Source organism: Psammomys obesus, unplaced genomic scaffold (genome assembly GCF_907164565.1).
Source record: "Psammomys obesus unplaced genomic scaffold, mPsaObe1.curated_primary_1811, whole genome shotgun sequence".
NCBI classification, from domain to species: domain Eukaryota; kingdom Metazoa; phylum Chordata; class Mammalia; order Rodentia; family Muridae; genus Psammomys; species Psammomys obesus.
Window position 1 is genome coordinate 18762459 of NW_026592118.1, and position 23620 is coordinate 18786078.

A 23620-nucleotide genomic window follows, 5' to 3' on the forward strand; every position below is an offset into this window, starting at 1 on the left:
ACACACACACACACACACACACACACTCAAATGCTGCATGTTGTGTCCCTGTAGTTGTGTATATGCTTTAATACAAGCTAAGGGACAAAATAAAAGACTAAGTCAGATGACGAGGTTGCAGAAAGAGTACTGAGGGAGGACTTCAGAAAGAGTTGCGAAGAGAGAAGAGAAAAATAACGAAGAAAAGCAGAAAGTGCAACTGATCATGTTCTGTAACACGCTCCCCTTTAGACCTTCTGAACAGAATTAGAGGATAGACTAGAATTTGGACGATCTGCTCAGATGGAAGTGAGTGAGATTCTGCAGAGGATACAATTCTGCAGTATACAATTCACATAGGATAAATGGTAAGGAAGTCTGTTGTAGATATAAACATAGTTTTGTTTTAATCCCAGGTGTGGGCTGTGGGACTGATTCAGACGGTCCACAGCAGCAAACTATTTGCCTCATGCCGGCTCCGAGAAGAGCTCTTTGCTGGCTGCAGATAGTTTAAATCTGAGTATTCTGGAGAGAGAATAAATGCCAGAGCCCAGAGAGTGTGGAGAGCTCCGAGAAAGAACAAGGCTGCTGCTGCCTCCCCCAACCCTGATTGCTGTTGATGCAGTGATGTGAGAAATTAGAAATCTCCTGAAAAATTGGACTGGCTCCAAGGAACCCAATGATCCTAGCCAGCAGGAGGCAGCTACGAGAACTATGCCCACTGTCCCACTAACTCTTTTTCTCTCCTACCTGGTGTTGGGGTGTTGGAAGGGATTGGGATGGACTAGGGAGAAAGAGATATAAGAAATATAAATAAAAGGATTTTTAAAAAGTATGTCAGCAGAAGCTCATTGGCTTGGCTGCCGGATAAGCACAGGAGCTGAGCTGAGATGCAGAAAAGAGTGACTCTTTTCTCCATATATAAAGAAAGTTGGGCCTGAGAAACTTTAATAAAATAATACCCAGATTGCATTGGGAGTGGTATACATAAAATAGAAAAGCTGACATGTAAGAGTAACTTTTATTCTCCTGAGGTAATTGCTATCTTGGAGGCTTATTGCTACTCTTGTCTGGCAGTTTTACCAGGACAGTAATGAAGAGACAGGTCGTTGAGAGAATTCAGGTGAAGACCAAATGACCCAGAGAATGAGAAAGAGCCAGGAGATCAGAGCATGTTGTTGAAGTTAGTTTGAGGCCAAACAGAGCAATTCAGGGGCTGAGAGAAAAGCCAGATTGAAAAAGTCAGTTGGGAAAGGAGTTTGATCCAGAACAGCTGAATTGAACTAGCCAGCCCAGAACACAGTAAGAATAAGAAAGGGTGAGCCTTTTCCACAGCAAGTCTCAGAAGCAGAAAACATTCTAGGCCTAGTTAGATTGTACAGAGGCTAAAAGCTTCCAGGACTAGGCTTAGGTTAGCAGACAGAGGCAGTAAGCCTTCCAAACAACAAATGAACCGGGAGAATAAAGGTTCGCTTTATGGGCTGGAGACATGGCTTAGAGGTTACCTGAGTTCAATTCCCAGCAACCACAGGGTGGCTCCCAACCATCAGATAATGAGATCTGGTGCCCTCCTCTGGCCTGCAGGTGTACATGCAGGCAGAACAAAAGAAAAGTTTATTTATTTTGACAAATACAGGACTGCTAACCACAACTGATTGGCTTTACACTAGAATATATGTGCTGAGCGGAACACAGAAAGAACCCTAAGTATTTTATAATGAGATAAAATGTTTGCTCTCATCCTTTGTTGTTGTTAGAAGTGAACTTCTAGGAGGAAAATAAATTCTCCAAATCCTATAACATAATGCTTGGAAGGTGGCTCAAGAGCAGAGTTCTTGAGTAGCTTGAGAAAGACAATGAGTTTAACACCAGTAATTGTAAATAAACAGATAAATTAAAATACAAGAAAATAAAATGAAAAAAATCAAAAACTTAGAAAGTAAAAATTGACAAGAATACAAAATCATAGGAACTACTCATTGCTAGTTGGAAAGCAAGGTAGCACAATGCTTATATCCAGCAGTTTGAGATTCTGGAACACGTGAAAATACAAGAGTTTTTGAAACATCTTCAGTTTCTGGAATTTAGAGGGAGTGTGAGGGCATATATTGATGAAGCCTAGACAGCAGAACTACTTCATATGATACCTACTGTACTGCTCCTTTAGTTTGGATCTGAATGTCTCTTGAATGGCCATTTGTTATGGGCTTGGTCCTTAACTTGGCACCATTGGAGGTGATAGAAACATTTAAAAAGTAGGGCCTCATGGGAAGTCTTTTGACTCCCAAGGGTGTGCCTTGAAAAGGGACTGTGGGATTCCCACCTCTTTCTCTCTTGCTTCCTTCTTGAGAGGTAACTAACAGCCTTCCAATGTCACTCTACTTTGCCCCAGATTTGAAAGAAACAGGGCCAACTGACCATAGATTGGAACTTCACAAATTATGTGATAAAAAAAAAACAAAAACACAACACTTTTGTCTGTATCTGTTGATTTACCTCGGGTATTTGTTATCCTAGCAGCAAACTAATTAACGCGTGGCTACATGGCATGCATTTAGCAAAACACATGGAACTATCAGACACCAGGAGCAAGGCCTGATTAAACTGAGGACTTTAGTTAATTACATGTCAACATCTTTCCATCAATTGCAACAAGCACATTGCATCGGTACAAGATACTATGGGAGGAGACACCAAGGAAGTCCACATAATACCTGCACTGTCAAAGTGTGTATTTCTCTGTGAATAAAACCTGCTCTAAGAAACTGTACTAATTACATATGTATCTTATCTGTATCCATATTTAATCTGTACCATTAAATACAGATTCGTGATTGTATATATCATATGATATATGCGAAGGCATTATAAACGTTGTTTGTAATTATAGAATGACTAAGTATAGATTAATCAGCATAAATATCTTCTTTGACAGACTGCCATGGACTTAGAACATCTCATACCCAGAGTTAGATTAGACATATATTTATGCTTAAACTATAACCATTTCCATCTTAGATAATCTCATTAGCAAGGGTACTTCTAAGTACTTAAAACACTTAGTCTCTAAAGGTAAGCCAACCCATTTGTGTGACATGGACTTAGTAGTTACTAACAGGATCAGCAACCAAATGCTGCGATCTCAGGAAACAAGAGAAAGAGAAAGAATAAATGTGCCACTGTCGTCACATTTATTCCTGCTGTTCAATGACCACATTGTAGATACTGACGAGCCACTGGGCTCCAGTGTGGCACTGAGGACTGCACTTCCGGTGGCTGCTATGATCTTATTATACAGTTTGCAGAATCATTTAATGTGTATGCAGAGGGGCTATTCTAGCCTATCTAACGTTTTCCAGTTTGCTTTGATTTCCATGATATAGCGAAGGTCTTCTTTATTTGAGAGATTATTTTTAGTGACAATCACAGTCATATTATGACCCAAGCAAGAGGCCTGTGATGATGATTCAGTCAGTGAAGTGCCTGTCACTCAAGCAGGAGGACCTGGGTTTGGATTCTCAGAACCTACGTATAAACCAGGCCGTAGCAGTGTGCTTCTGTAACCCCCCAGGTTGGAGGGAGGAGGAGAATGGGGAAAAGAGGACCCATGAAGCTCATTGGTCAGACAGTTTACTTCCATAGATGAATTTCAAGTTCAGTGAGGGACCATTGTCCCCTTGCACCACCAGGAAAATAAAAAAGCAAAGGTTGGTGTGGAGGGTTAGGATATTGCTCAGAGGTTAAAAGCATTTACTACTCTTGCAAAGGACCTAGATTTGGTTCATGGAACCAATTGTGTTCATGTCAGAAATAGTCCCTGTTCCCCTTACTTGGGTACCTACTTGGATACTGAGCTGCCATGGGCTACATCTGAGCAGGGGTTCTAGGTTATATCCATACATGGTCCTTGGTTGGAGATACAGTCTTATAAAAAACCCCTGTGCCCAGATATATTAGGTCCTTGTGGAGCTCCTGTCCTCTCCAGGTCTTACTAACTCCCCCTTCTTAAAAAAAATCTATTGTTACACACATACACACACACACACACACAGACACACACATATATATGACAACCTCTTCAAAAAAAAAAAAAAACGATTATGACTCACTACTGTCTGTAATTCCAGTTTCAATGTGTCCAAAGCCCTCTTCCATCCTTGAAGGGCACCACGCACATGAGGTGCATATAAACTCATGTAAGCTCACACATATACACGTTAAAAATCAATAATTTTTAAAAGGTGGAGAACGATGAAATACAAGATATCAGATACCAGTCTTGAGATTGCAAAGGCATACATACAAGCTTGCACGTACACCCAACAAACACACTTGCATATGTGCATAATGATGAGTGCACACAGGCCAGCAGAGAGCGAGCGAGGAGAGAGAGAGAGCGCATGCATAGGTCTTACACAGCTTACTACCTGGAAGGGAGGGAAACAATGTTACCAGTGTATTCTGGAAAGCAGATGCTGAGGTGCACTCTGGTCACCTTCTCTTGGAAGAGATCTTTCTTGTTAAGGAACAGAACGATGGAAGTGGTTGCAAAATACTTGTGATTGCAGATGCTGTTGAACAGGTGAAGGCTTTCGTGCATCCTGTTCTGTAGTGCAAGGGAAGAGAATGGGCAAGGTTACTTAGGGTCTGCGGGGCTTGAGCACGGGCATTCCAAGCAAGGGCCTCGATGTAAAAATGCAGGCTTGTAAGGTGGACGCCGGTTTGGGAAGTGGCACGCTATATCCGGACGGTAGAATACCGGTTTGGTTTGGCTGGTTCTCCTTCCTCTGCCTCCACTTGTTGCCTCAGACTTACCACCTCTTCATCTTCTACTAGCACCATGTCGTAGGCACTAAGCGCGGCACAGAATATAATGCACGTCACTCCTTCAAAGCAGTGGATCCATTTCTTTCTCTCTGATCTCTGGCCACCTACATCGAACATCCTTTTGAAACAAGGAAATGAAAGATGAATCCTCTGAGCGGTCGACACGGACTGCACAGTTCAATCACCGTAAAACGCATCCTTTCGTTTCTGTTGGGTAATCTAAACTGATCGAGGACTACAGAAAAAAAAGAGAAATTTCGTTTTCCCCCTCTTCGCACAGGACTGCATGAAATAGTTCTCACACTAATTTGAAGAATTGGATACAACTGTAGGTTAAGTCGTTCTGTAGGATCATAAAAATCACTTACAGGAGGTGTTTGAATCTGTGGACTCAGTTCTACGCTATCAAGAAATTGTCTTGGTCAGAGCAAACTGATCAGGAGCTATTGCTCACTCTTTATCCCACCTCTTCCCTTTCCTCTGGGTACTGAGCAACTGAAATGCAATCTCTGTTTTAACCCCTTCCTTCCAACTCTTCTCTTATCAAATCACCCACAGTTATCTCAGGACCAGCGTGAAAGTATCCCAGCTGACAGCCTTGTGGCTGCTCTTCCAGCCCCTGAGGGACTCTCCTAGAGCACCCACCTTTGTTTAAATACATTTAATGTTTAGTGGGCATTGCAAGTTCACTGTCCAGTTTGCAACTTTTGTGGGTTCTCTTTATCTTAGAACAAGAGCTAAATTTGTGACTGTCTCTGACATGAACTGGTTGGCCTGCTCTTGGATCACCTCCCCCTAACCGGGGAGCAGCCTTACCAGGCCACAGAGGAAGACAATGCAGCCAGTCCTGATGAGATCTGATAGACTAGGATCAGAAGGAAGGGGAGGAAGACCTCCCCTATCACTGGACTGGGGGAGGGGCATGGGTGGAGAAGGAGAAGGGAGGGAGCTACAGGGAGGATACAAAGTGAAAAATTGTAAGTAATAAAAATAAACATTAAAAAAAAATTGTGATAACCCACAATCTGTAGCAACAGAATTCACCTTCACTGCCTTTCTAAGCTTGTTTCATATCATTCTCCTCTTGATACAATGAAATCATGGTCCTCCCTTAGTTTAAATCAATATAAATTTAACTTTTTGATGGTTCAGGATTCTTTCCTAGGGCATGCAGTTTCCTTTCCCTTTCAATTAGTCAATTATGTTTTTCAGACAGGGTTTCTTGATGGTCATGAACTCACTATGTAACTGAGGCTGTCGTTTCTTCCTGCTTTCACTTTTCCAGGACCTGAGGTCACAGGGATGTGCCATTGTACCAAGCTTCTTTTCCCCCCTCTTTCATTACTATTTCTCTCCACTTTCACATTTTGTTATCAGTGTCTCATCCAGAAAGGAGGCTTTCTGGGAGTTCACACAAGTTTTCACCTTTCATTTCCACTTACTATATATGGTACCAGTGCTGCTTTGTGAGGGTCATGCCAAACAATATAAAAATATGATTCTTCTGTTTAGCAGCTGCTATGTCAACAGAATAGCAGCCTTGTGAGGCAGGGGCTTTATGTTATTAATTCTTTCATTTTCTTTGCCTGGTACATAATATACATGTACCACATGTTTGCTACGTCATTGAATAGAGACATGCTGACCAAAGGCACGGACAACTTTCATAAAAAGCGCATATAAACATATTGAGGTATGAAGCAACAGAGCATGTCTGCAGTGAGAAAGTTTAGTTTTTAGAAAGAAGAAGGAAAAATTGAGCTACACGACTTGGTAACTTTCGTTTTTCTCCTTTCTTCATTTGTTGGTTTAACCAAAGCTTAGTGAATGTTTTTAATACCAGATACCAAAGACTTAGCCTCTAGAGCTTCCGATTTGTTGGTGGAGTGTAGTTAAGGAGGGAAGGGTTCTAAACTGCAATGCAGTTGATTAGTAAACAGAAAAAAAAAATGTCAACGGTGTAAAAAACAATGAGGAATTGAGCTTCGCAGGTCTGAGGAAATGACTGGGTGAAAGCAACAGAGGAAACAGCAGAAACACAGGATGGAAGGGGTCTAAATGAGCTGCTGTGGCTGACCGGAAGTACAGGAACTGAATCATGGGAATCTTAGATTTTTTATATTGAGGTCAATGGGGAGATCATACGGGGAGATCACATGGAATTCCTAAGCAGGATTGACATTGTTTACTTGTTTATTAAGGTACCAAGGTCATGTTAGGCTGAGGACAGAACATACATTTGATAAAAGTTTGATAATGTAGAGACTAAGTTATAAGCTACAGGGCTATCATTATCTTTGAGACAGAGATGATAAGTAGTGAAGGCATCCAGGCTGTACGGACCAATACGGTGATTGTTGATATCTAGCCTAATAAGTGCCAATCAACAACTCCATGGAGACGATCACAAGAACAGTGCTTTGGGTGTGGTAATTGAAGCAAGTACTATGATCTCAGTACTCTGAAGGTGGAATCAGGAGAATCAGAGCAAATTCAAAACCGCACAAGCTACAGAGTGAGAGGCTGGCAAAAGGAAAAACATGTATTACTTTGTACTTCATATTTCCCGTGTAAATGCAGGAGAGAACCAATAAATGAAGCTAAAATGTATCCACCGATAAGAGGGGGAAATCCGAAAGCTCCAAAGTTTAACTACAGGCTGGGAAATACAGGCCAGAAGATAGGAACAGTAATAATATAGCTACCAACTCTGGGGCAAAGAAGAAAACTCCCCAAATACCCCAAACCAAACTGCCAACTATGCTACGCTTTTGAGCACTTGGAAGAATCGTTGACTCAGAACCCCAAAAGGAGGAACTTCTAAGAAACTTAGAGCTGTTTTTTCTTATCTTCCAGAGGTATTCAAGTAACTTGTTCAAGGTTGTTATTCATTGAACATTTTCTGAGGCCACTATATTTTAGGCCGTATGCTAGGTAATACAAGAACTCATTTGTGTGATATTTTCTCCCTATCGATAAGCCTATATAGTATACCAAAGGTCCCTAACTCATTTTAGTACCTAGAATTAGCTATCAAGTCCTCTCTAGGGGGGCTAGAATAGTCTCTAGTTTTGTTTCTGTGTGTGTGTGTGTGTGTGTGTGTGTGTGTGTGTGTGTGAGAGAGAGAGAGAGAGAGAGAGAGAGAGAGAGAGAGAGAGTTTTCCTTCTCAGATATTTCAATAGAAATGGCATAGAACTTCTAAATTCCAGGGGTTTTCCATCTTCTCTGCTTGGTTATTTGTGGGCCTGTTTGGATCCTAGGATGTTAAGAAAGCAATGTGGTTTTGTGCCTGAGCAAGGTGCATTAACTTGTAGGTTTTGTGATCTGGCTTCAGAATGTACATCGCTAAAACTGCATTCATGGTGGGCTTTTCCAATTCAATTGTCACATCCAATAGATTTGAACAAATAAGACCTTCAGTATTTCTAGTTTCTTAGGCTCTGATTTTCTCTTCAGTGACTGCATAATGGAACTAACTGATCATGGGCCCAGGACAATGTAGCCACATGAATGGGCAACTTGGTTGGCTAGGAGAGAACAACATTTCTTTTTACAGAAGGAATGTCATGATAGAAGTAAAGGACATTAACGTTATCTCACATCGCATTTTCAGTCAAACTGTCTTCTAATCATCTGGTATACTATATAGTATAGTATACTTATACTTATACTATAAGCCTATATAGTATACCAAAGGTCCCTAACTCACTTTAGCACATAGAAATTAGCTATCAAGTCCTCAAAGGCACTCCCCACACTTCTTTTGTACTTATTTTTTAAATATGCTTTCTTTTATCCTCATTAGCACAATCATCTCAAGTGGCTCTACTCCAGTGTGAACTGTGTGAAGAGGCTGAGGTGATCATCAAAGTGAATGCAAGCCCAGCCACCTCACTAGTAGGTCCTAACCTTCTCTGTGGGTCTGAGGCCCTTGCAGCTGTCTACAGTAACTCATGGCAGGCATGAGAAGCCTTTCTTCATGTAAATATGAACAGTGGAGATATGTAACACCAACGAGACTACCCTACACCTGGATAAATGTCATGCTTGAATTCTGTGCTCTTCCTGAGAAACAAATTACAGTTTTAGTACTTCATGTTAATGGTTCTTTGTGTCTGAAGGGAAAACAACATTCTTCACACTAAAAACTGAGCCTTTCAGAGAAACACCTAAAGAGATGCTCAACATCATTAGCCATCAGAGAGATACAAATCAAAAGAACCTGAGATTTCACCTTACACCTACCAGAATGGCAAAGGTTAAAAACTCAAGTGACAACACATGCTGGAGTGGTTGTGGAGAAAGAGGAACCCTCCTCCATTGCTGGTGGGAATATAAACTTGTACAACCACTTTGGAAATCAATCTGGTGCTTTTTCAGACAATTAGGAATACTGCTTCCTCAAGATCCAGCTATACCACTCCTAGGCATATATCCAAAAGATGCTCAAGTACACAACAAGGACATTTGCTCAACCATGTTTGTAGCCACTTTATTTGTGATAGCCAGAACCTGGAAACAACCCAGATGTCCCTCAACGGAGGAATGGATACAGAAATTGTGGTACTTTTACACAGTGGAATACTACTCAGCAATTAAAAACAAGGAAATCACGAAATTTTCAGGTAAATGGTGGGATCTAGAAAAGATCATCCTGAGTGAGGTATCCCAGGAGTAGAAAGACATACATGGTATATACTCACTTATATATATCTATAAGATAGGATAAACATATGTGCACCTAAAGAAGATAAACAAGAAAGAAAACCTGGGGTAAGATGACCAATCCTCACTTAGAAAGACGAATGGGACGAACATGGGAAGTAGGAGAAAACAAGAAACAGGACAGGAGCCTACCGCAGAGGGCCTCTGAAAGACTGAAAGTGTATCAAAGCAGATGCTGAGACTCATAACCAAACCTTCGGTAGAGTGCAGGAAATCATAGATAAAAAGGGGAGTTAGTATGACCAGTAGAGGACAGGAGCTCTACAAGAACAAAATATATCAGTGCACGGGGGTCCTCTATGAGACTGTTTCTCCAACCAAGGACCATGTATGGATATAACCTAGAACCCCTGCTCGGATGTAGCCCATGGTAGCTCAGTATCCAAGTGGGTTTCCCTAGTAAGAGGAACAGGAACTATTTCTGACATGAACTCAATGACTGGTTCCTTTACCTCCTCCCACCCCCGAGGGAGGAAGAGCTTTGCTAGGACACAGAGGAGGACATTGCAGCCAGTCCTGAAGATACCTGATAAGCTAGGGTCAGATGGAAGGGAAGGAGGACCTCCCTTAGCAGTGGACTTGGAAAGGACAGAGATGAGGGAGGGAGGGTGGGATTGGGAGGGATTGAGGGAGGGGGCTACAGCTGAGATACAAAGTAAATAACCTGTGATTAATATTAAAAAATAAAAACTAAAACAAAACAAAACTGAGCCTTTGAAGAGCTGGGCTATATTGTCATCATCATCATCTAACTAAACTCACTGAATTCTACTATAAGAATGAGGAATTTAGGGACCCATGCCCTCAGCTCATTCCTCAGCATTGAACAGCTTCCCATGAACATGCTTATCAATCTTTGCTTTCTTTCAAGAAAGGGAGGACAAAGATTACTCAGTCTTTGTTCATCGTGACAAAGTGTTTTCTTAAAGTCTATCTTTGCACAAATGTTTATGATCTTCCCATTTATGACTCGTGTGACTCACAGCACTGTTTTCTGTACAGAATGACACAGAAGCTGGGGGCCAGAGAGCACTCAACCATCTGTTGTTATTGAACTTAAGTGTTCATTAGCAAATTAGATCAAGGTCCAGGAAGCTGTTTTTAGGACATCACTTTTGCTTTATGAAGAGTTGAGTCTTATTTCACTGCTGGCATTATAATAATTTGTTTCTCATTATTCTTATTTCAGCTTCTTAAAAAAATTCAAATTAAATGCTGGGCGATGGTAGTACACACCTTTAATCCCAGCACTTGAGAGGTAAAGGCAGGTGGATCTCTCAGTTCAAGGCCAACCTGGTCTACAGAATGAGTTCTAGAAGAGCCAAGGATACACAAGTGGACTGTGTCTCAAAAACAAAAACAAATCAAAAATTTAAATCGAGGCCTATTTTACAAAGATATAACTTAATGAAACATATTCAAATAAGCTGGAGACTAGCAAAAGGGAGTTTTACTTATATATTTGATTTCATATAAAAGACAAAAATCATTGTGACCATTCTGAGAAAAAAAAAATCAAGAAAACATCTATACTCATTACCTTGTGGTTTAGAAAGATCAGATTGAACTGCCAATTAATGAGACTCCTGTATGGATATCCATACATGAAACATTCTTAAAGCTGGTGGAGGTTATGTGGTTAATTTTTAAGAGGAGCTTATAAATACTTTCAAACGTCTCATGCTAAAGTTAGGAACTTGAAGTTGAAAGAAAGATTTTAAATTATTGCTTAGGATCTAGATAAACATTAACAAGCCAGGCTTTTAAGTAATAACCACATATTGATTATGTGTTAAATTGTTCATGGTATTGCCATCGGGAAAGCCACCAGCATTATATGACTGATTTAATCAGTGGACCAAGTAGTTGAGTTTTATGGGTTGATTTAATCAGTTGGAAGGCTGTTGAATTTTAGGAGGTTATGTCAAATAGTTGGCTAAATATTTGACCACACCGCTTACTAACGCTTCATATCATATTAGATTAATATGAATAATTTGGCTATTACATAATCCAGGCTAGCTAACCAGCAGTCATGAATCTGCAGCTCATTTGTGATTGATGTCATCGCTCCTCCTATAGGCCTGGGATCTCTGAAAAGCATCTTTTCTAACCTTCTTTACTCTGGCTGTATGAAAACAAATGCTAATCTGAACAGGAGTTTATTTTGAAATATTTTGTTAAATGAGATTTGTACATGATGTTGACTCAATCAAAATCGGTTTAAAGTCTTAGGATGGTTACATGTGAGGGTATGACTTGCTGAACACATGCCATCCTTGCACAATAGTAAATTGATCTGCATACATCTTTCCCTAGCCCTGTCTTGGAAACAGAAGAATTGATATTATCAGACACCAAGGTCATGCACAGAGGTATGTCTAAATCCCTTGATTACACTCAACATTAAATCAAGAAGATTTAAAATCATAAGTGAGCCAAGTCCAAAAACTATCATAATTACTGATGCAATTTAGTGCAGTGTAATTTTAAATGATGAATAAGCAATTAAAATACATAGTACAAAAATATTTCAATAAAAATAGAAAAAATAATTATTTGTATAATTTAAAATCACAGAGTGATTAAAACAACGTCTAGGCTGTGCCTGTTGGTACCTACACACAATCTGAGCATATAAGAGGGGGAAGGAGGCAGGAGGCTGTCAAGTTTGAAGCTACATAATGAGTTCAAGGTCAGCCTAAAGCAAGGTTTCAAGACACTATCTCCCAATCAAGGGTTATGGGAACCACAGTTCAGCATTTTGGAAATCGCCTCGTATGTTGATGGCCCTAAGTTTCATGCCCAGCTCTGCAAACAAATAATCAAATTAGGTCATATGTTATTTTGGTAACATTAAACATGACCATATACGTAACAAATGTGTAGCACATATAAACTGGGAGGCAGCTGCTGGGGAGACAAGAAGCCTCACTGCTAAGGCTGGTGACTCATTTGCTTGGAAGTGAACACAGTGAACAGAATTCCACCTTTTATTTTAGGAAAACTGTCATTTTTCCCCCAAATCACAGATCTGCTCAAACATTCATGAAAGCAGTTTTGCTAAATTTATAAATTTTAAGCTCTATGTTGAAATAGTTTCCAGCCTTCCTGGCTCCTATGCACAGTGTTTTCAAGTCTATATTTTAATTGTGGAACATTTAAGGAGAAAGTGACTTTTCCACAATTGATAACTTGTATTAGACTTATTCTTAAATCACACAAGTCTGGGGAATTGCTCCACAGCAGAAGGGCTAAGACTTGCTTTCTGTTTCCCCAATGTTGTAGCAACTCGAACATCTGTAAACATAATTGGTCAGATCGTCGTTTAGAAGATTGCTTTAATAAGACCTCTGAAGATAAGCTGTTTTATCAGCTTGACAGTTGGCACTCTGGCTTGATAAGAACTCTAGGCTGATTTCCATTAAATTAGATGATGCATGGAAATGATCCTTTACTTTGGCATAGGGAGCTTTTCATTTTTGTACTCCTATTTAAAATTCTAGAGTTCTCTATTTTAATATGTAAATTAACATTTTAGTTTTAAATAGTTCTAGGATGATTTGTGCTATGTGAATACAAATCAATGCTAATGCAATATATTTTAACACCTGGGCAACTGCTAAAGTATAGTTAGATTATTTTTATATTCAATTTTGAAATGCAGAGCTTTATATGTACCACAGAAGCCTAAATATTTGGATTTTTCTATTCAGTACTTGAAAGATGGTTAAACTTTCAGAATTTATTATTAAATGATGAGACCTGATAGAATGGGCAAGATGAATAACTTGAGTGACACACATCCTGGAGAGGCTGTGGAGAAAGGGGAATCCTCCTCCACTGCTGGTAGGAATATAAACTTGTACAACCACTCTGGAAATCAATCTGGCACTTTCTTGGACAACTAGGAATAGTGCTTCCTCAAGATGTGGCTAGAGTCAAATAGAAGGGGAGGAGGACCTCCCTATTGGTGGACTAGGGGAGGGGCATAGGGAAGAGAAGAAGGAGAGAGGGTAGGATTGGGAGGAGATGAGGGAGGGGACCACAGCCAGGACACAAATTGAATAAATGGTAGTAAACTATAATGATAATAATAATAAAAACATACTATAAAAAGAATTTATTAAATGTTTATTATATGTCAATTGATATGAATAGACTTTACAATTCTTCAAATATTTAGCTATCTTGTTATCTCTCCAACAAGCTGTGATTTGGTTTCTTACCTATCATTTTTCTCTGAAAGGGCTTATGAAAGACTAGCAATTTCATACATTATTTACTCTCTAAGAAAGGAATGCTTTCCATACATTCTTAGAGCCAGCATTGATATCATGTAAAAAATGCACTTTTTTTTTCTTGTTTTTAAACATTATTTTTTATTACAATTTGTTCACTTTGTATCCCAGCTGTATCTCCCTCCCTTCTCTCCTCCCAATTCCAACCTCCCCGCCCTTCATTTCTCCTCCCATGCCCCTAGCCTGGTCCACTTATAAGTGAAGTCCTCCTCTCCTTCCATCTGACCGTAGCCTATCAGGTCTCATAAAGACTAGCTGCATTGTCCTCTTCTGTGGCCTGGTAAGCCTGCTTCCCCCTCAGAGGGAGGTGATCAAAGAGCTCAGCCATTGAGTTCGTGTCAGAGGCAGCACCTGTTCCCATCAGGAGGGAACCTTCTTGGAGACTGAGCTGCCAGGGGCTACATCTGTACATGGGTTCTCGGTTATCCAGATGCATGGTCCTTGTTTGGAGTATCAGTCTCAGAAAAGACCCCTGGGCCCAGATTTTTTGGTTCCATTGGTCTTTTTGTGGAGCTCCTGTCCCTTCCAGGTCTTTCCCTTCTTTCATAAGATTCCCTGTACTCTGCCCAAAGTTTGGTTATGAGTCTTAGCATCTGCTTTGATACACTGCTGGGTCGTCTTTCAGAGGCCTTCTGTGGTAGGCTCCAACAAAAATACACTTTTGTCAGGTATCTTCAGGGCTGGCTGCAAAGTCCTCCTCTGTGGCCTAGCAGGACTGCTCCTCCCTTGGAGGGTGGGGAGGTCAAAGAGCCTGGCATTGAGTTCCTGTCAGAGATATTCCCTGTTCCCCTTACTATGGGAAACCAATTGGTTACTGAGCTACCACGAGCTTCGTCTGAGCAAAGGTTCTAGGTTATATCCATACATGGTCCTTGGTTGGAGCAACAGTTTCAGAAAAAAAAAAAACCCTGTGCCCAGATATATTTGGTCCTTGTGGGGCTCCTATCCTTTCTCTGTCATACTAACTTCTCTTCTGCCGAAGGTTTGGTTATGAGTCCAGACGAAAGGGGAGGAGGTCCTCCCCAATCCATGGACTTGGAAAGGGGCAGGGAGAAGCTGAGGGAGGGAGTGTGGGATTGGGAGGGAATAATGGAGCAGGATACAGCTGGGATACAGAATTAATAAAATGTAACTAATAATAATAAACAATAAAAAAAATCAAAAAAATAAGTTTACTGTTTAAAAAAAATACACTTTTGATAAACAAGAAACTATATCGTTTAATGACAACTTCAAGATTTCTTTATAAGCCATTTGAAGATTTTTCCCCAACCTCCATTTCTTGATTCTTTGTCATATATAATTATAGCATCACTCAGATTATGATGCCACATGCAGTAATTTTGTACACATGGCATACATTCAACTAAAGCTGACCATTTACTTCCTCTTGCTTACCATTCTGGTAAGCAGTGGTGGTAGATCATAATCACATGTGGTCCCTGACTTTCTACGGTTGAGGGTTCATGAAGGAGAAACGGAAACAAAAAAAGGGGAAATGAAAAGGAAGTAGGGCAATCATAGACTGGTAAGAAAAAGAGGAAAGTAGTTTGCTGTGTTATGAAAAAAGGGTATGACTCCCATATGGTGGAAGCAGCTGTTTATCTAAATTTCCATCAACTTTGCATTTGTCATATAATACTAGTAGCTTGGACCTGGCAGAGTGGATGTATTTATGCCAGAAAAACCATCAATAACTACAAATTAGTGTTTATCCTCCATTCTTCACCCACGTTATTATATTGGAAATCCTTCTCCTAAACATGTGGGAAAACACTGTTGCCTGTAGTAACAAGATAACTACTTATAGATAGTAAGCAGATAAAAGGTCAAGGTTGTGACTTTAGTAGTAAATAAATATGTTTATTTAGTAGTTATAGATAATATAACTATCTATAGATGCTCATTTTATTTGGAATCTTTATGAGAAAAAGAAGCAAAACACTTTAAGTAAAGAAGATTCTTAATGCCTGGAATCTTAGAACCAGAAAACAAGCTATTTTATGAGTGAACTCCTAAGGTCAGGGTGGCCAGAGAGTGGCAGGACTGAGAACTTCGTGATGTCCGACAGGTGGCATTAATCACCAAAACTGCTGGATGACTCAGATATACTGGGGCTGAGAAAATTCCATTGGCTTATGTAGACAGGCATTGTCAACACGCTTAGCTTAACTCTGAGTGATTTCTTAACTTGATCCAACCTTTATAATTGGTGTGCTAGCTAAGAGATCCACAGCTCCTGCTGCCATTTTCTGGAGAACCAAGGAGGGGATATTTGGCCTTCCTAGCCTCAAGTTCCAGTCTGTGCCAAAGGAATTAGAAGAGAAGAAAGACAGCAAGACAGAAAAGGAAGTGTGTGAAAAGAGGCTGGCAAGGCAGAGGTAGACAGGGAGCAGCTGTGGAGTTGGTGCCCTAAAAAAACTCCAGAAACTGGGACAAAGGTCATCTGGCTGCAATAAGGCTGAGCAAGGACTGAGGAGAATCTGACTGAGTTTGCTAAGCGAGACTTGGCTCCATCCCCTGTGTCCCTTTGCCCTGCTTAGATATTTGACCAGTATTCCAGAAAATTAACTTTTTGTAGGCCTGAAATTTAGTTTGAATTTGGAAGATATTGCTTATAGATCACTTGAAATATTCTGTATAATAGCTATTCTAATTAGCTAGCCCATAATAACCAACTTTGACCCTTTACAGCATTTCAGAATGTTTACTCCGCTTAAACTGAGCGCAGGATAATGGATAAATAGTGCTCACTTACTTTATTTCCTCAGAAAAGACTATACATAATTCATGTCAGTTATTCTTCAGTTTTTCAAAAATTCTTTGAATACATTTCCATTACTGCAGACACAACTGACCACATTTATTATACAGGTTAGCAATTTCCCTTACTATCATATTTAGTTGTAACCTGGTATTATTAATATTCCTTCTCAACCCAAAATCCATAAACATAGTGTGAAGCTTTGTATAAATATGAAAAAACATATTGACCTAAGAGAAAATGTGAAAGCTGTTAAGAGATGCTAACGAACATTGCCTCATGATTTACATTTCTTAATATATCCAAAGAGTAATTTGATAGGTCAGTTTCAAGCATTTACTTGAAACTGAATTCAATGCTATAAGAAGCAAAAAATATATAGAAGACACATATGAAAAAAAAAAAAAACAGGATGACAAAATGTACCTTCTGGTTCTTTTAAATAGCACCCCATTCAAATAACAGTATTTTAATTATTTGCATTTTAAGCTAAAGTAGATATAAGGAATAATTCAAGCAAATACAGAAGAGGGTAAACAAAATAGTATCCACGACACCTGTTGCTACAAGGCTATTTAAATACATTTTCTTAAAAAAAACATGGCAAAGTAAAATGTCATTTTTAAGTATTAGGCAACAGCCTCTGTAAACCACTGGTTGGAGAAATGCGGCCTGGAAGGAGGGCAGGCACAGAATGAGATGGAGGAGGGCAGGAATGAAGGGTGGGGGAATGGCAGTTAAGGATGTCTAGCAGTTCAAAGTCACTGCTCTTGACTATGGGTTGCAATGTTTCTCCAAGATGAAATATTGAGCTGAAAGCATGCTCCACCCACACTTAGAGGACAGGTTTGTTCATACCTGAAGTTCAAGTCTTTAAAGGAGAACTGAGTTTCAATGATACCAGTCGTCTTCACCCGGGAATGTAGAACATCTTGCTCATTTGGCACGTACCCAGGGGCCGTGATTCTATCTAAGTCATTAAGGTAGCTAATAGAAACAAAATAAAAGAGGATATATTGATATTTTTTTTACTTCACATCGTAATATGCCGCAATTCAGTACAAATGTATTTTAGGAGTTTAAAGCACATTAGAAAACACTCCATTTGTTGCTCTTCCAGCTGCTGATCAGAACGGCAGGACTTGGCAGCTGGGATGCCGTCATTGCCGAGTGCAGAGTCCACAATTAGCTCCTGGCGAACTCTTCTCTAAGAGTGCCTCAAAGCTGCTTTAGCGTATGTCCTATGAAGTCTGAAGGACAGATTCCCTATCAGGTAGACAGACTGACGAAAGGCTCTTTCTTCATGCAGAGCCGTAGAGATGTCTTTCTGTGTCATAGGTTGCCTTGGGATGCTGGTGACAACAGTGACCACGAGCTCCACAAACACCCTGTTCTGGGATACTCACTCTATGCTTTAAGAGAGTGGTTGGCTTTAATAATAACTTGAATTGTTTTTTTGTTATTAATTATTTGGGTATTTTTACACAGCTCATAAGGTTAAAGCACAGTCATTTCCATTGAGGGTCATGATGAAATCCACATGTCTCAATGAAAGATTCCAAGTATTGCCTATGGGGCCCACAGGATAGCCATCTAAGTACTGCAGACATCCTACTCTCCCTAGGGCAAACTATTTGCTTGTTTGTTCCTTTTGTGTATTTGCTCTTTGTTTTATTGATCATGTATCTAAAGCTTGTTAATGGGTAGGCGTAAGCCTGATTAACTGTGCTCTGACTCTGTTAGACGAAAGCATCTTCATCCTTTCCAGCAAGATCTAAAAATTAAAACAGTATTTTCTTTCATTTCTACTGTCGTGTTCTACACTGAGCATTTCATTGCTTAGCAATATGGCCATTTCTGTGGAAATTTAAATACAGTATTGAACATGCCTGCATACAGATTTTAAAAGAGGGCTAATCTTTGGTTTCCTTCCTTAGGGTAGCGACCCACTGAATGCCAGTGATTGCTTATAAAGCTAAATATGTTCCAAGATTAAGTGTAAAGATTCTTATACATTAGCATCTAACACCACACGTCTCAACAAGAGGGTCACAACCCCCGTGGGGATTGAATGACATTTTCACAGGGTTGCATATCAGATATTCTGCATATCAGATACTTACACTAAATCATAATTTATTACATACATAGTAAATTCCAGTTATGAAGTTGTAGCTAAATAATGTTATGGTTGGTGGTTACCACAATGTAAGGAACTGTATTAAAGTGTGACAGTTTTAGAAATGTTGAGAATGACTGATCTAACAGCGTGACATTAAAACAAAGGTGTTTTACCATTAAAAATAGATTAAGTAGCTTTTTAGCCTCTTTATTTTGGAAAGTGCAAGTACACCCAAAGGGATTTTGCTCAAGAAGAAAATTAAAATCGTGTCTCAGAAATGATAGAATGTAAAAATGTATAATTATGGTTTTATGCTAATAAAGACTGCCTTTAAAGGGGTGATGACTTTAGAAATAAAGCCATCAGAAGAAGCATTGGCAGATTTTACATTCTTAGTTTATTTTTACTACTACTTGAAACATTGTAAATTTGCTACTGATGAAATTCTATATGTGCATCATATGTCAGTCATTTCATGCCCAAGAAAAAGAATGAAAAAACATATACTTACAAAAATAGAAATAAAATTCATTTAATGAAAGCTTTAGTAAAGATACATTTAAAGCATTTTTTCTTTGCATTTGTAAATCATTCAGGTAAAAGGAGGCATTCACAAACTGATTTTCATCTAAAGTGCTGATTTTAATAAGTGCTGATTTTAATGTGGTGTTTGGATGTCCAAGCCTGTAGTCTATAACCCAAACAGAGGCCTTTTCCCTTACTTGTGTGGAGGGCAAGTGGACTGTTGGACCAGGGAAATCGGCCTGGAGCTAGAGTGAGGTTGAGATGTTTCGACACGTCTCAACCTGAAAAATCTCAATCTTGAGAGTGGCAGGAGTAAGGATCACTCTCTCCCTGTTCTGTGCCCGCATGCCGGATGCGCACAGTCTTACCACTCCCCACCACTCTAGCACCTGGAATTCTTCTCCATGCAAATGAAAGAGTCCCAGCACCTGCAGCCCCAGGCAATGAGGGTCTCTCCCCCAAAATCCTACCCGTTTCCAAGGTTTATAAAGCCCTTATCCACCCCGACCCTCCAATACAGAGAGATGTATCACCGGAATTGCTGTGTTCCTAAAAAGGCTGTAACACTGAAAGAGCTGTAGTGGAGAGGGCTTCCCCCTCAGGGCATTCACTGCTGGACAAAGATACGATAAACCCACCCACCCTCCGGGCTTAGCTTCGTTCCTCTGGGGCCAGCACCTGGAAGATTCTAGGGGAAGAAGCAGGACCCTAGCTTCAGACTGACACTTGTACTTACATGCACAACGTGCCAGATTATAAACTTATGTGTCATCCGCAGTCCCTATCCAGGAAAATCACTTACTAAGCTGCCGAGTCATTGAGCTGGTATTCGGATGCCCTTTCAAAGCAGGCTTGGATTCCTGGATCTCCCCACAGCCGTTTAATTATTTCAGCCAGCTCACGTGTCATGTCACCGTCTTCTAGTGTGTTTGCCATTGACTGAAGTTGTTGTTGGTCTTCCTGGAGTTAACATTTTTGCGCGAACAAAAACAAGAACAAAAGCGTGCTGTTTAGGTTCAGAGACTGTTTTAAACAGAGCAGCATCCTAAAGCACTTTTATTCAATTCCTTTCGCCAACAATTTCACTGAACATGTTTTATTCAAAACCTATTAAAAACAATAAAACTAAAACTTATATAGAAAAATTGTAAAATACTATATGGAAAAATTTGAAAGCTTTGCTTTAAATCATTGGCTTCTTACTATGTTGTTAAAAGGGTAATGGTGCTTTGGTCGAGTCCGTTGTCTCCTGGGCTAAAATGTTCGAGTAAATGAAAAACGAGATTGTTGTAAACTGTTATTTATCATATTTCTTTTCATCATTTTGGCAAGCGATTACACATTGGTAGCCTCACAGAGGTGTTGGCGGTCTCTAGGTGGTGTCAATTGTGCGCCTTTGCAGTAAAGTGCTATAGGGCGGACATACAAAGAGGCTAAGAAAAAACAACAGAGAAACTATCGTGTCCTCCATAGTAAGACCTGGAAGTGGTGAGGGAGGATAGAAGCTTACTAAACAAACTCAATTTAAACAATCTATACTAAGCCATGATTTATACTAGCAATCAAGACTTTTTTATTTTTATTAATTACACTTTATTCACTTTGTATCCCCCCATAAGCTCCTCCCTCCTCCCCTGCCGATCCCACCTTCCCTCCCCCTTCTTCATGCATGCTCCTCCCCAAGTCCACTGATGGGGGAGGTTCCCCTCTCCTTCCTTCTGATCTTAGTCTATCAGATTTCATCAGGAGTGGCTGCATTGTCATCTTTGGTGGCCTGGTAATGCTGCTTCCCCCTCAGGGGGAGGTAATTAAAGAGCAGGCCTATCACATTATGTCAGAGGCAGTCCCTCTTCCCATTACTATGGAACCCACTTGGACACTAAACTGCCATGGCTACATCTGTGCAGGGGTTCTAGGTTATCTCCATGCATGGTACTTGGTTGGAGTATGAGTCTCTGCGAAGATTATAAATTAGGAATCTGAGTCATAGAGTAGTTAAATAGATTATGGCAATTGGTTAGGAAAACAAAGAAATCTGGGCTCAGATCCTCAGTGCCAGTGTCCAAAGCTCAGGTTCTGCCTGCTATAATGATATGCTGGTGAATATCATTCTAGCAACATAGCACACACATATCCTCACAGTAAGCACACACTTCAATGTATTCATTTACACATGTACAGCGTAGCTCTCTCAAAGCTCTTTTTGACACAGCAAAGAGGTGATCAAAGAACAGGCCACAGAGTTCATGTCAGAGAAAAGTCCCTGCCCCCCTTATTAGAGACCCCACTATGGACTTCCTCTAAGCAGGGGGTCTATGTTCTCTCCACGCATGGTCCTTGGTTGGAGTATCAGCCTCTGCAGGCCCTTGTGGGCCCAGGTATTTTGACTCTGTTCTCCTTGTGGAGTTCCTGTCCATGAGACCTGGTAGGCTAGGGTCAGATAGAAAGGGAGGAGGTCCTCCCCCAGCAGGGGACTAGAGAAAGGGCAGAGGGGGAGAAGAGGGGGGGGGGGTGGGACTAGGAGGAGGCAATGGAAGGGGCTACAGCGGGGATACAAAGTGAATAAATGGTAATAAATAAATGATAAGTGAATAAATAAATTAAATTAATTAAAACAAACAAACAAAAAAAAAAAAAAAAACAAGCTCTGAAACTGGAGCAAAATGCTAGCAGAGTCTTTATAGTGTGAGGCTGCCAGAGGGAAGTCTGTCCAGGAAGAAGTCAACGCTTGTTGATGTCATTCATTCATATTCAACCAACTGCAGGTTTATTCTGCTGCTTTGTTAAAAGCCTTTTCTGTGCTTAAGATGGTAATAGCATGTCTTTTATCATTACAGAACGTTAAAACTAAAAGGAAAATTTTCAGCTTTCTGATTAGGTTTTATTATTAAAAGCAGGATGACCCACTGATTGTTAAATAGCCAAAATGCAAGACTTATTTTCTCATTTTCTAGCATTAATGAGGGACTGATTCTAAAACTCATCCTTCCTATTACCCAGAGAACTACAAATCCAGTGAAATATGATTCTTTCACTTAACTTTTCATTAAATTTAATTTTGAGATTATAATGTAACTGAATAATTTCCCCCTTTCCTAACCTCCCCATACCCCGGTCCTTGCTAGCTTTCACATTCAAGGTCGTTTCTCTCATTAATTGTTATTACATGCATATATATGTATCTCTATTCCTAAATCCAGTCTTCTCTGTCTGTGTAATGTCACTCATCAGTATGTTTTCAGGGCTGACCATTTGGTAGGCCCATCCTCCATTCCTTCCCTTATACTAAAAAAAAATGGGAGTCTGCCGTGGATATCAGCCCACCTAGGCATGTCGAGTTTTAGTAGGACTAGGTGCATCTTCTCCTATTGTGGGTAGACAAGGCAGCCCAGTTAGGAGAAAGGGATCCAAAGGCAGGCAACAGAGTAAGAGAGAGGCCCTGCTCCTGCTGTTAGCAGTCCCACATAAAGATCAAGCTACATACATGTTGCATACATGCAGAGGGTGGCTATACAACTGTTGCATATGTGCTTAGGGCCTAGGTCATCCCATGCATGCTCTCTGTTTGGTGGTCAAAATCTCTTTTTTTATTAATTTTTATTTTTTTAATATTAATCACAGGTTATTTACTTTGTATCTCAGCTGTAGCCCCTTCCCCCATTCCCTCCCAATCCCACCCTCCCTCCCTCATCTCCTCCCTGTCCATTTCCAAGTCCACTGCTAGGGGAGGTCCTCCTCCCCTTCCATCTGACCCTAGCTTATCAGGTATCTTCAGGACTGGCTGCAATGTCCTCCTCTGTGGCCTAGCAAGGCTGTTCTTCAAAGACAAATGGGATGGACATGGGAAGTAGGAGAAAACAAGAAACAGGACAGGAGCCTACTGCAGAGGGCCTCTGAAAGACTCTACCTAGCAGCATATCAAAGCAGATGCTGAGACTCATAAACAAACCTTCAGTAGAGTGCAGGGAATCATATGAAAGAAGGAGGAGTTAGTATGACCAGGAGAGGACAGAAGCTCCAAAAGGACAAAATATATCAGGGCACGGGGGTCCTTTGTAAGACTGTTTCTCCAACCAAGGACCATGTATGGATATAACCTAGAAACCCTGCTCAGATGTAGCCCATGGTAGCTCAGTATCCAAGTGGGTTTCTCTAGTAAGGTAAACAGGAACTATTTCTGACATGAACTCAAAAATCTCTTCTTAAAGAATCTTTCTCCTCCTTTGTATTCTCTGAACACTCTCAAACCACCCCTTTTCCCTATTTCATGTTGTTTCCAACATTTATTATAGTGCCTGTCTTATCCTTACATTATTAAATTTTTAGTGTACATGGACTTAAACAAGGACAAAGGTTTTTGTTATATTATTCATTTG

General features: G+C 40.2%; 1 protein-coding gene across 1 annotated transcript in view; it reads right to left on the minus strand.

Moving 5' to 3' along the window:
- Positions 1-3170: 3170 nt before the first annotated feature.
- Positions 3171-23620, minus strand: part of Gnat3 (G protein subunit alpha transducin 3) — a 44708-nt gene continuing 24258 nt past the window's right edge. The window contains exons 4-8 of the mRNA XM_055612902.1: positions 20047-20204; positions 17456-17584; positions 4795-4924; positions 4432-4585; positions 3171-3265 (exon numbers count right to left, since the gene is read on the minus strand). Coding sequence (XP_055468877.1) covers positions 3171-3265; positions 4432-4585; positions 4795-4924; positions 17456-17584; positions 20047-20204 — 666 coding nt within the window. The remainder of the gene's footprint in view (positions 3266-4431; positions 4586-4794; positions 4925-17455; positions 17585-20046; positions 20205-23620) is intronic.